The sequence below is a fragment of the Cavia porcellus genome, unplaced genomic scaffold (genome assembly GCF_034190915.1).
Source record: "Cavia porcellus strain 051 isolate PalLab524CR breed Dunkin Hartley unplaced genomic scaffold, mCavPor4.1 scaffold_7, whole genome shotgun sequence".
In the NCBI taxonomy this organism is placed as follows: domain Eukaryota; kingdom Metazoa; phylum Chordata; class Mammalia; order Rodentia; family Caviidae; genus Cavia; species Cavia porcellus.
The window spans coordinates 19181216-19197911 of record NW_026947490.1 but is presented as its reverse complement, the minus strand read 5'-3'; the positions used below and the strand labels follow the sequence as shown (position 1 = coordinate 19197911).

At 50.3% G+C, this 16696-nt stretch overlaps 1 protein-coding gene across 1 annotated transcript; it reads right to left on the bottom strand.

Annotated features, from left to right (window-relative positions):
• Positions 1 to 47: 47 nt before the first annotated feature.
• On the bottom strand, positions 48 to 16034 carry Itpkc (inositol-trisphosphate 3-kinase C). The gene is made up of 7 exons (XM_003462009.5): positions 14683 to 16034; positions 10866 to 10965; positions 8967 to 9180; positions 7250 to 7454; positions 4846 to 4947; positions 3634 to 3705; positions 48 to 1522 (listed from the first exon to the last, which is right to left on the bottom strand). The coding sequence occupies exons 1-7, from the start codon at positions 15823 to 15825 to the stop codon at positions 1319 to 1321; spliced, it is 2040 nt and encodes a 679-aa protein (XP_003462057.1). The 5' UTR covers positions 15826 to 16034; the 3' UTR covers positions 48 to 1318.
• Positions 16035 to 16696: the final 662 nt, after the last annotated feature.

The following is a 16696-nucleotide window of genomic DNA, read 5'->3' as shown; positions in this document are numbered from 1 at the left end:
GACTGCTCCTACACATCCAGACAGAAGGGAAGAAACAACACTGACTCTTGAGTGTTAACGTTTATTAGCATGTTTTGGGCGGGAGGCAAGAGTGAAAGAAGCAATCTGCCTCCAGATCTCCCAATAACCCATCTAACAACTACCTCACACATTTATAAATAAGTACAAAGATGGTCAGTAGAAAAGGAGGATCTTCCTCAGCCCTGGAAGACAAAGTTAAGGCTTCAGCTTGGAGAATAGGTCAATGCCTGTCCTGTCCTCCCTAAACCCACACGTGGGACAGGACGCCAGAGCAATGAGTGCTAGAGCACTGGACCAAGTGTGCATATACCGTACCCGAGTGCTGGAGTCTTTGGTGGCAATCCCAAGGTGACAGCCACAGCTACATGCAACCAGGTACTTTTCCCTGGAAGAGGACTCTTCTCTGAAATGGGTTGAGGTACCCTCAGTAAGGTGCCTCTGATTCCCAAAAAGACACACATTTCTCCTGCCTGGGAAGCTTCTGCTGCAGCAGTCCGCTAGGAGGAAGGAGACAGAAGAGCCCAAGGCTCAGGGGCAGAAGGGGGAAGTCCTGAGGTTGGATGTGATGAACCGAACAATGAGGTTGTACTGGTCACAACGCTGGCACCCAGGCTGGGTGAGGCTGAGGTCTGGGTCTGCAGCAGGTCAGCAGTCTCCTGAAGGAAGTCCCCCCAGGCTGCAGCAAGGCAGGAAAGAGGCCATGAGCTGTGCCCCACCCCGGGACATCAGCCCTGGGCAGTGTCAGCAGGCATCTCATGTGTCATACCCACCACTTGGCACTTGGGAGGCCTCCAACAGAGATTGTGCTGTCACTCCCAGGTGGACAGGTGGCTCCTGCACATACTCAGGGTTGAAGCCTAGTACCTGGGACACCAAGACAGGCTGCCCAGGCCCTGCACTCAAGGAGCCAGCTGGGAGCCAGGAGGGACTGAGGAGGCAGCTCTGAGTCATTCATATGGCTGTGGGCAGTGTCAAGTCTGTGTGGTGACAGCGACTTGTGCTCTCAGGGCAGCATGATTTGGCTACAGCCTCTGGCAGTGCCTCAGAAGCCTTCCTGGCTGGTCAGGGGACCTGTTGTGGTTCCACTGGCTCACAGTGACCCCACCTGGTTGTGTTCCCTGGATCATGAAGGAGCCAGAAGCTGCCTAGCGTACCAAGGCTCTTTAGACCTCCCACACAGGCCATATGCCACAGCATGGCCTCTTCCATCACCTGCCTGAGGCCTCCAAGAGATCACGGGGCTGCTGCAGCCAGACGGGCACAATCCTGTAACTAAGCCTGGCAATGGCTGAGCAGGTCAGCTCTGTGCCAGGCCCCGAAGGAGGCGGATCAAGTTGTCCAGGCCCCAAAGGTAGCCATCTTCACGGTTGCCCTCAGCCCAGGGCAACCTGTGGGTGAGCGTGTGGTGGTCAGGCAGGGGCACTGTCTTGCCGAAGTCGATCATCCAGACCTTGGCCAGGCCAGTGTGGTCGTGCACAAAGAGGAGGGAACTGCCAACCACCTGCAGGGGAGAAATTGGCATCAGCAGAGGAGCAGACACTGGCAGGCATACAGGTGGAGGTATGTCCCTTAACAGAATTCAAATCCTCCCTCTGCTACTTCCTGGCTGTGCAGCTTTTGGGCAGGTGTTTTGAGCTCTTTATGGCTTTGCGTCCTCATATGCAAGTAAGAGAATAACAGTAGCATTTACCCCAGAATGGATCTGAAGATCATAGGAAGGAAGGAAAGATGGGAGAAAGAAAAGGAAGGAAGGAAGAAAAGGAAAGAAGAGGGAAACTTTAACCCACATAAAGCATTTAAAAGTGTCTGGCACATTAAAAATATACACCAAATGTTAACTATTATCCTTCTGTTTTGTGTTGGTGCTAGGGATTGAACCTGGGACCTCCTACAACAAAACATGCTCTAACACCAAGCGACACCCCCAGGCCATTACCATTTTTTTCAGCCAGGGTGCATCCTCAAATGCCTTTAGGATCCGGCATGGGTCAGGGAGTTTGGTAAGAACTAATGAATTAGGTAATGTCCTCAGAAAGAGGGAGCAGTTTCTCAAGGCCTAGTGGACTGGATGCTGCTAAAGTGGGACAAGTAGCTTTTTTTCTGTGGGCCTCAGTTTCCTGTCCGTTAGAATGGGGAGGGTGGCAGAATCCTGTTACCTGTGCTTTCATAAAGTGCCTCCCGGTGCTGGCACACAGTGCCCTTCGATAGATGCTGCTTGTTTGGTCGGACTGTTTTTAGGACAGTCATTGCCTTTGCTTCATCTAAAGACAGGTTTGCAAGCCCTTCCCTTTTTCTAAAGCAGTTTTCAAACATAGCTCCACTAAACCCGAGGGCCTGGCTGGGTGCACAGATGCCTGTCAGAGGGGTAGATACTGTGTGGCTCTGGATGCCGAAGGCATCAGGCAGACAGCCCCCGGTTCCCGTGTCTCCCGGGGTGGCAAGGAAAGCTAGAAATCCTGATTTGGTAAGGAGTCTCACATGTTATTTATTTGAGTCTCGCACTTTTAAACAGTAGCAACTGCAATGTTAAATCACAAGGAAAAATATAGCAGAGATGGGTTCACCGGATCAACTCCTTAGTGACTTCTACCTGCAGCCCAAAGGCAGAGAGAAGAATAAGGGTGATATTCCATGAAAAACAAACATGATAATGACACCTGGCATGTCCTGGTGGTTTGCTGTGGGAAGGGTTCTAATTTAACCTTCATACTACTAAAGCAGCGAGAGTAGCCATCACCCAGTCCACAAGGAGAGACACGGAGGCCTCCTAATGGCTGCCTCCAGGCAAAAGGATAGGGGTTTCAGCCTGGGTTCTCCGGATCCCAAGTCAATGCCACTGACATCAGAAAGAAGAGGAAAGGGGAACCAGGCGTGGTGGAATGTGCCTGTAATCCCAGCATTCCAGAGGCTGAGGCAGGAGGAACACAAGTTTAAGGCTGGCCTGGACTACATAGCAACACCCTATCCCAACAAAACCAAATTGAAACAAAACAAAAGTGTTGAAGGGACAGACAGAGCATCATGGAGAGGAGAGAACACACAGGGACAATGCCACCACATCACAGCCTCAGAGGATCTGTTTCCCAAGGATGACAGGCTGGGAACGAGGAGACGGGTGGCAAGAGCCACCAAAGGAAGCATGTGACAATAACTATAAATAATCACGATCATAAAATAACTTTAGGAAGGGGAAGTAAATGCCTTTGTATGGGGCTGGGGGTTTAGCTCGGTAGTAGAGCACTTGCCTACTATGTGAGACCCTAGGTTCCATCTCCAACACCACAAAACAGAACAGAATATGCCACAAACATTGCTCTACAGTGGCCCTCTCCCACTCTGCAGCCCTGAAAAGAGGCACTGTTTTGCCTGCCCATGTCAGAGAGGAGGAAACTGAGCCTAAGAGGGTAAGTCACACACAGGGTCACAACAGAAGCAGCCCTACACCAGCCGGTTTGAACTCTTACTCCCATCTGTCCCACCTCCCTGAAAAGCCCTGTAGTGGGTTCCGAAACACAGGCCTGCCTTTAATCTGTGAGTCTGTGAACAGTTTCCCCCTGTGCCACCTGCACCTCCACATCCCCTCCATATGCCCGTGGTGGCCAGGGCTCGTACCTCATGGGTCTTGAAGAAAGGCGAGTCCTCCAGAGCATCTCGAAGTTCTTCTAAGCGTGCCACGTACTTTCCCTGGGTGGAGGGGGAACCTCAATTAGCACAGAAACCTCATGAGCCACCTTAAGATCTGACCTCCCCTGTACCCCAAAGGCATGGGCAGACTCCAGCCATGCAGGGTCAGGTGAGCAACGGGGAAGTGGAGAAGTGGGATTCATCAAATGGCATACAAGAGTAAGGCAGATATGGGGCTGGGGATTTAGCTCAGCTGCATAAGCTCCTGCCTTGCAAGTGCCTGGTCGTGAGTTTGATTCCCAGTACCAATAAAAAGAAAAAAAAAAGAGTAAGGCAGATAACATGAACATCCCCAATCCCACCAGCTGCACCTAGAGAGGTGGGGTCTGTTTCCCCTTTCTTGTGAGCTGAGCTGCATTATATACTATGATCTGCTTTGGCTAACAGGACATGGTCATTGTAGTTATTGTTTTGAGTTTTTTGTTTTGGGGTTTTTTTTGGGGGGGGGGGGCATTTAGTTTTTTGAGACAGTCTCACTATATAGCCCAGGCTGGTCACAGCAATCCTCCTGCCCCAGCTGCCTAAGTGCTGGGATTATAGGGCATGTGCCACCATGCCCAGCTGTTGTTGCTTTTTGAAACCAAGTCTCTTTTGCATATTGTAGACTGACCTAGAACTTGTGGCTATCTTCCTGCCTCAGCTTCCCAAGTGCTATCATTACAGGCATGCACCACATGCCAGGAAGACGTAGCCATTCTGAACCCTGGCAATGAGCTCTTGCACTTTTCCTGCTCTCTTAACTCCCTGATTCATAGTGGGAAGCAGCCAAGCGAGCCGATGGGTCAGGAGAGACAGGTGGCCAAGTCCTCAGCCAACAGGCAAACATGAGCCAGGCCTCACAAACCAGCTGGCCATAGGAGCCAACAGCTGACTGTGGACTGCATGAGCTAAGCCAGCCAGGGTCAGCCACACCCAGCCTGAGACAAATGGCCGCTGACTTAGAAGCAACATTAAATGGTAGCTGTCTTTTTTTTTTTTTTTTTCCATTTTCTTTTTTGTCTTTTTCATTTTTATCGGTACCAGGGATCAAACTCACGACTGCCTGCTTGCAAGGCAGGTACTTATGCCGCTGAGCTAAATCCCCAGCCCCAATGGTAGCTGTCTTTAACAGCTACATCTGGGACATGGGCTTCCACTCACCAGGATTCCATGGTCCCCGTCCACAAAGTCCTCCAGCACCTTCGCCACCTGCTCTAGTGCCTGTGTCTTCTTGAAGTTGGTGTTACAGGTCCCATCGGCTTTCTGTAGGGCAAGGAATGAAGCGGCACTGTCACACTTCTTCTTTCCCAGCAACGTCTGTCACCTGCCAGGGCCACCTACCAGCTGCCACACATGCCTGCCTCTCAGGGAGATTCAGCCCTGCCTGGCCACAAATCACCCTCCAGAGCAGCCTGTCCTTCTGAGTGTAACCTTAACATCTCGATGGAGCCAGTCCAGTGAAGTGGGGCTTTAGGGACAAGGACTGGCTTTCAGCTGAGATTCTGTTCCTTTCCAGCTGGCTGCTCTTAAACAAATCACCTTACCTGCCTCGGCCCCAGACTCCTCACCTGGAAAATGCAAGCTGTGTTGTTATCTACTTCCTAAAACTGGTGTAAGATTAGAACAGCCTAGGTAAGTAGGACGCAGATCACAGTGCCGGGCACAGCACACAGGTAGTAAATGAGGCAAGTGTGACTTTTCCCACTTGAGAGGGACACAGAGGAGCCACACTGGGGCTCACTTGGCCATACTATGCCAGATGCCAGGGGGGCACAGCTAGCGTGGCAGCACAAGGGCAGTGAACAACATGGAAATAAAGGAAGACAAGAATAACGAAGATGCATGGTGAACTAAGAAGAGTTCAAGAGGGGCTCTGATGTATTAGGATGAAAATCAGGAACAAGAGCCAGGGATATAGCTCAGTGGCACCTCACTGGGCTGGCAAGCACAAGGTCCTGAGTTCGATTCCTGGTACCAAAAAAAAAAAAAAAAAAAAAAAAGGAAGTAAAATCAGGGACGGCTTTCCTGAGGAAGCAAGATATGAAAGGAGACAGACAAATGTTGAGAGTCAACCAGGGGAACAATAAAGAGAAGAATATTCCCAGTAGAGGAAGCAGTATATGCAAAGGTCCTAGAGTTGCAAAAGCTGGAACTATTCAAAAAAAGTGTTTAAAATAGAATAGTGGGCCAGGGATTTAACTCAGTGGCAAGTATAAGGTCATGAGTTTGATCTCCAGTACCGAAAATAAATAAATAAAATAAAATGGGTATGGTGGTATGCACCCATAATCCTAGCATGTGAGAGGCTGATGCAGGAGGACTAACAGGAGTTCTAGGCCATCCTGAATTACATAGCAAAATCTTGTTTCAAAAAACAAAAACCAAACAAACAAAAAAAGAAATGAAATTGCTTCACCGAGATCTGATGGTACACAAAGAGGAAGAGAAGAGGAAGAGCTGAGGACTGGCCCCGGAGGACTCTCCAGGCCATGAAGCCTCTGAGTATGAGAACCACGGAACGGATTTGAATGGGAGGATAGGATGCTGTTGTCAAACGTGTGCCTCAGAAAGATGGCTCAGGCAAGATGGAGGAAGTGAGGCCGTAAGGACACACAGTGGTGCGACACCAACACGAGGAACATGGTGATCTCTAGCAAAACTACTGGTGCATCTAATCTCTGACCCAGCAGCTCCTCTTGTAGTCTACAACTAACCCCACACACTCACAAAATGTCTCAGGTATGAGATAATTCACCCGGGCACTGACGTGACCAAAAATGGAACCAGATTACGTGTCCATCCATAGGAGAAGATGGCACATCTGCAAAGAGAGTTATACAGCTGTAAAAATGAAGGGAAGGAGGGAGCGAGTGAACTCTCTATGAAAGGATATGGAAAACGCTCCAGGATATTACTGCTATATGAAAAAGCAAACTGCCCATCCAGGTGTGGATGGAGAGAAGTCAAGGGTACACAGCTGCATGTGTTTGTATTTTTAGGGAGAAACAAGAAAGTAACAAAGAAGTTCCCCATAAGCAGGCAAGACGATGGAAGGACAGAATGAGCAGGGTGGCAGCAGAGCTGGGACAGGAAATTCACCACAAGCACCCTTTCATACGTTATTTTGACTTCTGAGCTGTGTGAATAGCTATTCACACATATATTTAATTTTTTAAAAAAGGAATGCAAGAAGGAAACAGAGAAACCTTCTCCACAGCAGAGGCAAAATGACCTCTCCAGTTAGGGTGCTAGAGGATGGAGAAAGGAACTTAGCCCAGGCCCTGGGGAGGCTGGGGCAGAAGAGGAGGCTGGATTTGGACATGGCAGCAGGGACAGAGATGAGACAGGAGGCTCTCAGATAGGCAGATAAACCAAAGTCTCCGCAGGAGGCAAGCTTGAGACAGAAGGGGGACCACCACAGCCCCGACCTTTCCATTCTCTGCCAACCCCTACTCTCCCCTAAATCTGCTTGTTTCTAACCTCCCCTGTCACCCTTACTCCCTTAGCACCCTGGCCTCAGACGGAACTCCAGGACACCTCGGGACAAGACAGCCCCCGGCCTCACCTTAATGCCTTCAATCCGGAAGCCCAGGGTGGAGGTTGAGCTCATGGTTTCCCTCCACTGCATGTAGCGGGGCTTGGTGACTGCACCCTGGGCATGCTCCTCAGGGGTGGGAGCCCCGGGATCCACAGCCACCATCTTCTCATACATGTCCTTCCGGGGCCGGGGCCGTTCTCGTGCCTTCGACAGCTCCTCCTCCAGATAGGTCCTGAGTGCACGGGAGGATATGACCAAAACAATCTTAAAGCACAGAGCCTGAGAACTTCTACTCACTGATATTTCATTCACTCCTTTATTTATTCATTCATTTGGATTTTTGAGGGTCTTGCTAGTTCAGGCTGCTCAAACTGGTAGCAGCACCCTGCCAAATGCTGAGATTACAGAGATACACCATCACACCTGGCTAGTCATGATATTTTAAAGCTAGTGTGTAACACAAGAATGGACAAACAGACAGAATAGGACAGAATCTGCAAATACACATACACATGCACTTTCATCCAGTTTATGATAAAGGAGACAGAGCGATTCAGTGCGAAAAGGGGAAGACTTTGCAGTAACTGGTGCTGTGTCAATAGGATGTCCCTAAGCCAATCATGGCAGCACACACTTGTAATCTCAGCACTTGAGGCAGGAGGACTGCTGCAAATTCAAGGTCAGCCTCGGCTACACAGTGAGACCCTGTCTCAGAAAACAACCAACCAGGAGTGGTAGCACACACCTGTAATCCTAGCATTGGGGAGGCTGAGGCAGGAGGACCACTGTGTGTTCAAGGCCAACCAGGGCTACATAGTGAACTCAAAGGCCAGCCTATACTACATGATGAGACTTGACTCAAAAAACAAAAACAAAAACAAACAAATTCTCAAATATCAGTCCACTGACCATGAGAAGAAAAGCTCCCAAATTGGGCTAAATTAAAAGTACTTCTGGGCTGGGGATTTAGCTCAGTGGCATAAGTGCCTGCCTGGCAAGCACAAGTCATGAGTTCGATCCCCAGTACCACAAAAAGAAAAAAAAAAAGTACCTCTAGGTAAGGCATGGTGTTACGTACTTGTCATCCCAGCACTCTGGGAGGCTAGGCAAGAGGACAATAAATTTGAGTCCAGCCTGGTCAACTCAGCAATTTAGCAAAATCCTATCTCTTTTTTTTGTCTTTTTCCTTTTTATCGGTACCAGGGATTGAACTCACGACTACCTGCTTGCAAGGCAGGCTCTTATCCCCAGCCCACAAAACCCTATCTCTAAATAAATAAATAAAAGTTTAAAAGGCCTGGGGTTCTGGGGCGTAATTTAGTACAAAGGTCTTGAATTTAATCTCCGGTACTTAAAAAAAATAAAGACTACTTCTAAGCCAAGGCATGGTAGGGGCACATTTGCAATCCCACCACTTGGGAGGCTGAGGCAGGAGGATTGTGAGTTCAAGGACAGCATGAGCTACATAGTGAATTCAAGGCCAGCCTTCCATAGTGAGACCTCATCTCGAAAAAGCAAAACATAAAACTGGATGTGGTGGTACACACCTTGTAGTCCCAGCTCTCAGGAGACTAAGGCAGGAGGATCCCATGAGTTCAAGGCCAACCTGGGCTACATAAGTGAGTTCAGGGCCAATCTGAACTACAAAGTGAGACCCTGTCTCAAAAACAAATAAACAAACAAACAAAAACAAATACCCATCACCACCTGGCCTCCACCTTGCTTTATGGCTGCCCTGACTTACCTGCTACCCATCTTGCAGTCCATGATGGAGGGGCCCTCAAAGTCAGCCAGGAGATCTTCCATCTGGTTGAAAGCCTGGCCATCCTGCTCCACCATGCCATAGTAGGTTGGCACAAATGGCCGCAGCAGGTCTCCCATCAGCTGTTCTAGGCTGCGCTGCTCACACTGACAGAAACGTTTCAGAATCCGACCATTCGCTCCTGCCTGGAAGTTCCCTGCAGACAACAGGCCAATAAGAGGATCAGAAACTGGATCAAAGAGAACAGCTCCCTACCCTTATCTCCCTGTATGCCTTCCTATCCAGGCTGCCACCATCTAGGGGGAGCAACGCCCTCTCCCTCCCCTCCCCTCTCAAAATCTTGGCCTGGTATGGAACAGGAAAGGGCCTATTTTGGTTCTCTGTTGCTTAGACAGAGTTCTGCTCACAGCACAGTGTGCCCTTGTTTGTTTTGTAAATTAGGATCATGAGCTCACAATTGTGGGAATTCCATGAGATCTGAGTGGAGAGCATGACTTTCCACCGTTGATCTGCGTTCCAAGGGGCTACCAACCAAGACCCACTTAAGTTAGTTTATAAATCTGTCATTTCCTGGGCCATGCAGACAGGGAGTGTAGGCTGGAATTCCAAATTTTCACTGTGGCACATTGCATTTTCAGATTATATTCCCCAGAGATGGCTACAACAGTCTCCCTTGTTCTCATTAACAGATTTACTCTGTAGCCCTTTATGAAAAGTGCTATGTGCTAGGTACTCACTATACTTCTGTGTGGTGAGGGGAGGCATTTGCTAGGTCCTGGAAGAAAACTAGTACACAGCTACTGCTTGTTGAAGGCAACAGGACACAGGAAGGGGTCAGGGTCACACTTGGGGTCAGGGGTCAGGTCACACTTTGCACTTACGAAGGACTATGTCCCTGTGTCTGTAATATTTTTTTTTTCTCATGAGGTGCTGAAAATTAAACTCAGGACCTTCCACATGCTAAGCAAGTGGTTTCCCCCACGGAGCCGCAGCCCCAGCCCCTACAGACACTGTTTGTATGGTACAGGGGCTTTAACTCAGGACTTCATGTATGCTAGCCAAGTACGCCACCACTGAGCTACAATGCTAGGCCTTGTTAAATTTTTTATTAATTTATAAAAATTGGGGCTGGGGATTTAGCTCAGCGGCATAAGCACCTGCCTTGCAAGCAGGCGGTCGTGAGTTCGATCCCCGGTACCAATAAAAAGGAAAAAGACAAAATAAAAATTTATAAAAATTTCTTTTAAATAGGGTCTCCCTATATAGTTTAGGCTGGATTTGAACTCGCTATGTAGGTCAGGCTGGCCTTGAAATCAAGAGAATCCAGCCTGAGTCAGCCTCTTGAGTTCTCAAAGTATAGATGTGCGTCACCACCCGTGGCCAAATTTTTATTCTGAGACAGTGTTCTGGTAAATTTCCCAGGCGGTCTTGAACTCGTGATCCTCCAACCTTAACCTCCCATTGGAGATTATAGTTGTGTGCCACTGCCTCTGCCTACATTGGGTTTTAACACTTCAGTTAACACTACAAAGGAGGTAAGATTAGTTTTCTATTAACTGAAAGGGAAATTGATACCCTGAAAAGGAAACTGAGCTGCCCAGAGTCAACTATGAATACTGAATAGAGCAGAATTTGAACTCAGGCCCGTCTGTCTCAGAGTTGAGTTTCTGTCACCCACCGGAATACAGCACTAGGAAACGACTCCCACCCTGACATACAAACGCTCTGGCCCAAGCCTGAGTATTTCTCCTAAGAGTCCCACAGGGTGAGAATTGTCACCTAGCCCATTTTATAGACAGGCAAACTAAACCCCAGATAGCAGCCTTTTCCCTAGCTCGGGTGCTCTGCCCAGCCCTGCCCTCCCATCACCGTACTTCTCACCAGCATGTCCGGAAAGCTGGACCCAAGGGTAGTGTTTACGGAAGGAGACCACGAAGGGCGAATACTTCAGAACCGTCTTCAGCTTCTTCCATGGTTTGCTCTGTGCAGGGTAGAGCAGGGTGAGATCAGGGCCAAAGCCTGGGAGGAAAGGAGCTGAGAGTGTTGCCACGAGAGGGAACCAAGGAGCCAGGAATAGTGGCACATGACTGGAATCTCAGCAGTAGGGAGGCTGAGGCAGGAGGATCACGAGTTCAAACAAGACCCTGTCTCACAATTAAAAATTTAAAAAGGGCTAGGGATGTAGCTCAATGAGAAGTCCTTGGGTTCAATCACTAGTACAGAGACACAGACAGAGAGAGAGAGAGAGAGAGAGAAAGAGAGAGAGAGAGAATGTAGAGTTGAGGTTCTTCCAGGACCAAGGGGTTTCCTGGGATCACTATTCCCAAGCCTACTGGAGTGATCCCAGCTTAATTCAGCAATCATGAGGTCTCCAAAGACCTCAGCAAAGATGGGGAAGTCTTTGTCTCTCTCTGTCTCTGCCACTGTTTTCTTAGAATCTGTGTCTTTCCCAGTCTTTGTCTTATGACTTACGGATAAACTAGGTTTTGTTGCAATAAAAACTACCCAATCGGGGCGGGGGGTTTAGCTCAGCAGCATAAGCACCTGCCTTGCAAGCAGGCAGTTGTGAGTTCGATCCCTCGTACCAATAAAAATGAAAAAGACAAAAAAAAAAAAAAAAAAAAAACTACCCAATCTGCTCACTGCCCCAAAACACATATACTGCCAAAACATGGAAGGTCCAACTCTGCCACAGTCAGGTCAGATCTTCTAGAGCAAAGGCAGAGGCAGGAGTGGAGGGATGGAGGCAGAGACAGAAACCGACAAAGCGATGACAGACAGGGACAAAGCTAGAGATTGTGGCGGTCATGAGAGAACTGTTCCCCAACTGGCTCCTGCTCTTCCCCCTTCCTGAGATTTCCTGCCTTCTATTTTTTTAAAAACAGTTTCACTATGCAATTCAAGCTGGCCTTGAACTCACTTTGTAGACAGGGCTGTCCTCAAACTCATACAATCTTCCTGCCTCAACCTTGAGTGCTGGAATTGCAGGTCTGTGCCACCATGCCCAGCAATCCCTGCTGTCTTGAACCAAGGCCACAGACCTGCTTTAGCCAGTGAACTATGCCCAGAAGTTCACTTTGGGGTGGGAGGTGTCTGGGCTGCTGCATGATCCTCAGTATTCAGTCCTCCGCTGGGGGTGTGGAGAAGGGTGCATTCCCAAGTAAAGACATCGGCGAGCACCCACCACTGACCTGTGGCCAGCATGGAGCATGAACAAACATAGCCCTTTTGTTGCTCTAAACTGAGCAACTCTGGGGACTATTTGTTATGACAGCAGATCCTTATCTGCCCTGACTAACACAGACACAGCTACAGAGTAGTTAAAAGAGAGAGAAAGACAGACAGACAAAGTCACACATGTAAAGGAATGGCAGAGAAGGGTGGATCAAAGCAGAAAAAACAGAGCAAGAGTAAGAGAATGGTGGAAAGGGTGAGAGAGCAATAGAAAACCAGAAGGGCTGGGGGTGTAACTCGATGGTAGAATATGAGCATAGTATGCCTGAGACCCCAGGTTCCCTGCCTAGGACAGCAAAAAGGCAGCAAATCGAAAACAAGACTTAGGACAAGACAGGGTCCAACCCACATACACATGCTAACGAGCAGATGAGCTCTCTGCCAGGGCTCACAGCAGCCCTTAGCAGGTATTGAGGGTGCAGGCTGTGTCTAAAAAAGGGAGTCGTGTGGCTCACCCTCCCCCCGCCACACACACACACACACACACACACACACACACACACACACACACTGTCAAGGAGTTCTGTGACACTAAGAGCCCAGCTACCTAGCAGACATCTAAGGATGGCAGGAGACTCAGCAGGGCGTCAGGTGTTGGGCGGAGGGGTAAGAAAAGGACAAGAAAGGAAAGAAAAGGACAGGACAGGAAAGGAAAGCCGAGCCTTTAGGTCAGACAGGATTTCAAAATTAAGACAGAAGGAAGCTGGACACACAGCAGTGGGCACAGCTGGATCAACGTGTGGAGGCAAGAAAGCAGCAGCAGGGCATCTGCAGGGTGGTGTGTGCTCAGGCTTCATGAGAGCAGAGGGCTCAGGGCCGGAGGGGACACAGAGTCTGGGAAGAAGCCCCAGCCAGGAGGCTCCGCTCTATAGGCTGCACTGAGCTCCTGGCACTGCTACGAAGTCCCAGGGAAGCACAGCAGGCACAAGGGCAAGGGAGCTTCTGGTCAGAGCCCCACCATGGAGGCAACTTCAGGAAGGATGAGGAAAACAGGAAAGAAGAGAGATCCGGGAAGAAGGCAAGTTAGGGACAGATCTTCACAGCACAGGGTTTAAAATGACAGGTTTGAAGTTCAGGTGGAACCAAGTTAGATCCCAGCTCTGATTAGACTCAGACAACTCTAAGCAAGTGATATCACCTCTCACTGCCTGTTTCCTCATCTGTAACACAGAGATAATAATCCTGAGAGCTTAGTGTTGTTGTAAGTATTCAAAGAGGTAACACGTAAAAGCTCTTAGGATAGTGCCTGGTACATGGGAAGGGTTTGAATCTGAAATGTGTGAGGTCCTTGGACAAGTGACATAAGGCCTGCACCTCAGTTTCCTCCTCTGGAAAGGGAATATTAACAGTAACTACATAGTAAATGAGTTAGCAAACTCCAAAGAGCCTAGTACAGGGCTGGGCACAGGTGAGTGTTTGTTGTTGTCTTCTGTGGAGTTATTGTTATTATTAGTCACCCACTTCCAACTCAGCTGTGCCAAGATGCCAAGCAGTTGAGAGCACCTAAAAAAGAGCAATAGCAGAAAGTCCCTGAGGGTCAGCTCCTTTGAATGGGCAACAGCACGTCCAGGCAGGCCTGCTTCTCACAGCTGTGGTCACATGTGGGAACACATCTCTAAGGGAGGCGTGTGGGGTGAGGTGGAGCTCAGGGCAGACTCCAACCAGGGGCCCCAGTGCCATGGGCTGGCTCAGCAGGCAAATCAAGGACTATGGACTGCGCTCCCAGCCCCACGTGAGGCTTCACACCTGCGTCTGCCCTGACCCTCCCTCCCTAACCTGCCCTGCCAGCTCTATTGATTCACCAGGGGAGAACCACACCCAGCCTAGGGGCAAGGGTGGAGGATGCAAACAGCGACTTCAGGAGCTGGGAGCCAACAGAAGCACCAGCTGAATCCCTGGCTGGGTCAATGATCCCTGCACATTTGGAGTTGGCACAGCCTTTTGACAATCTGATAAATGCAATAGCCTCTGCACTTCCTAGAAAAACACACAAAGGGGCTAAAAGTTGGGAATGGTTTACAACCCCCTAAGGCAGCATCAGAACCTAGACTGTGCTACTTGGGGAAGAAAATGCACTCCATCTCCCTATTCCAGTGCTCTTCAGGTTTGGAAGTCACAGACTCCTCAGGATTCAACAGAAGTCGCAGACCCTCACTGCACAATTATGTGTGCACACACACAGACTCATGCAATGGTGCAACTTCAGGGGGTTCTTGGGCATATCAGTCAGTGTTCTTCCATTGTAGACCCCAGAGCTAGAGATAGTGGGGAAAGGTGAAAGGAGGGAATGCTGGGAGATGGTGACTGGCCTAGGTTTGAACCTGGCCCCCCAGACACAGGAGGTCAGTAGACAGAAGAGGTTCTTGGAGACAAAAGCATTGGCAGGTAGCTAGGAGTAAACTGATGGAGAACTTCCCAAACAAAGATGAGGAGTGTGGCTCAGGGGCACATATGTCCGACTCACCCCAGACCTCTCCTCAGGATCGCTGGAACCTCCACTTCCACCTCCAGCCACCAAGTCATCCTCAGATTCATCAAAAGAGGAGGCAGAGGAAAAGCCCCCACTGCCCCCCTCAATCCGAGATGGCACTTCCGCTGGGTGTGCCTCAGGCTCAGGGGTTTCAGGGGTGATGATGAGGCGGGGTACAGGGCACAGGGAATTGCACTCCAGGTGAGAATTCGGGTGAATCACCAACTCCCCAGATTCAGTTTCCTCTAATGGATCATCTTGGTTGGGCTTCTCCAAAAAGCAGTCTGTTCCTGATCCTGTCTGGGGACCATCAGACCCAGCTTGTGTCCAGAAGCCATCATAAGTTTCTTGTATTGGGAAACTATCATTGCCAGGCTGCTTCCAGGCTGTTTCAGTATTTGGTTGTATCTGGGAGCTATCAGCGTGTGGCTCTGTCCAGGAGCCTTCGGTATCCTGCGGCATCCTGCAGTCATCAGTGTACAGTTCTTTCCAAGAGCCATCAGCAGTTGGTTCTGTGGAGGGACAGGCTCCCTCTGGGTAAGTCCGGAGGCTGGGCCTGCTCTGATGAGTCCAGAGGTTATCAGCCCAGGGTTTCGCCCTCTCTGGCTGGGTCTGCCACTCAGGTATTTCTAGTTCTGTCCAGGGCTCATCACCCTCTGGCTGTGTCCAGATGCTGACCCTCTCTGCCTGAGACTGGAGGTCAGGTCTGTGTGTATCAGCCCAAAAGCCATCTGTCCTAGTCTCCCTCCATGCACCGGCAGTCTCCAGCTCTGACCTGTGGCTGCTCTTTTCTGGATGTGTCTGGGGACTGGATCCTTCTGGCTCTGTATTTTGCCCGGGACTCTCCGTCTCTGCTCCTAGGCCAGCTGCTTCGAGCTCAGCCAGTCCATCTGTCTCGCATTCTGTGTGTGGACCTTCTCTCTCCGGCTCAGGCCCGAGGCTGGACCCCTCCGTCCAGGCCCAGGGCCCGCCCCCCTCCGGCCGCTCCGCCGAGCCCCCAGCGCCAGGCCCAGGTCGCTGCTGTCCTGGCTGCCGCCGGCGCCCCCCTCGCAGCGCCTCTAGGCCCATGCGGGCCGCTGCAGGCAGCGCCCCGGCCTCCGCCTCGCTCAGGCTCCCCCGGCACGGGCAGCGCCTCATGCCCGCTCCCTCCGTTCGGGATTCGGCAGGCCGGCCGCTCCTTCCCCTTTAAATCCTGCGAGGGGTGTGGCTGGGGCGCCCCAACGCGCGGGTTCCGGCCCGCGGAGCTCCAGTCCGCCTGTCCACGTAGGGGTTAACCGATACTCCGCCTCCCAGGGAAAGCACGGAGTCCCTCCCGCCGGACGTGACGTAAGGGCGGGGTCTTGTGGCTCTTCCAGTCTCCGTCAGAGCGGGGCGTGTCTCTGCCCCAAACTAAGCCGGAGAACGATCTACTACTGAGATCCTTACGGCTAACGGAGGGGACCCCTCCCTGTAACCCCACTGCCCGTGATTAAATCAACCTCCCTACGCCCTCGAGTGACCAGTTCAGCCTCCCCGCAGACCCTGGTGATAAGTCCAGCCGTGCATCCTTTCTACGTGCAGGGGGCAGATTGGGCTTGAGAGCCGTCACTTCTCAACCGTGTTACCTTGAGCGAGTTACTTATGCTCCAATCGAAAACCTATTCCGTAGAAAATCTCTTGTAAAGAGTACTTGTTCTGTACGAAGCCATCACATGATTTTATAGCTTGTATAGTTCCAAATTTACAAGTGAGGGTACTGAAACCCAGAGGTTTGCCGGCATCTAGCTTTTGTTTGGAGTCCTGGTACTACTATCTGATATGACCTCATGGGTTACAAAGCATTTGATGTCAGTCTTGGCTCTCTTAGCAACAGTCTGGTAGAGTTCCTTGTCAAAGGTGTGTTTTGTAGTTTGCCCGAGTAGTGAACTGCCTTTAGCTTCTGAGTCAGACCCTCACCTTTGGAGGGGGAAGAGAGTGCATTCAGTTTTGAAATTGAGTCACCCAGAGGAAGGACACTGGGTCGGGCCTA

Bases quoted from the DNA above. Each gene is read 5' to 3' on its own strand.
- Itpkc (XM_003462009.5), bottom strand. From the start codon at position 15,825: ATGAGGCGCTGCCCGTGCCGGGGGAGCCTGAGCGAGGCGGAGGCCGGG. The intron at 7,455-8,966 runs GTAAGTCAGGGC...CCGTGCACTCAG, and splicing joins GACTGCAAGATGGGTAGCAG to GACCTATCTGGAGGAGGAGC. The intron at 3,706-4,845 runs GTGAGTGGAAGC...CCCTCCACCCAG, and splicing joins ACGGGGACCATGGAATCCTG to GGAAAGTACGTGGCACGCTT.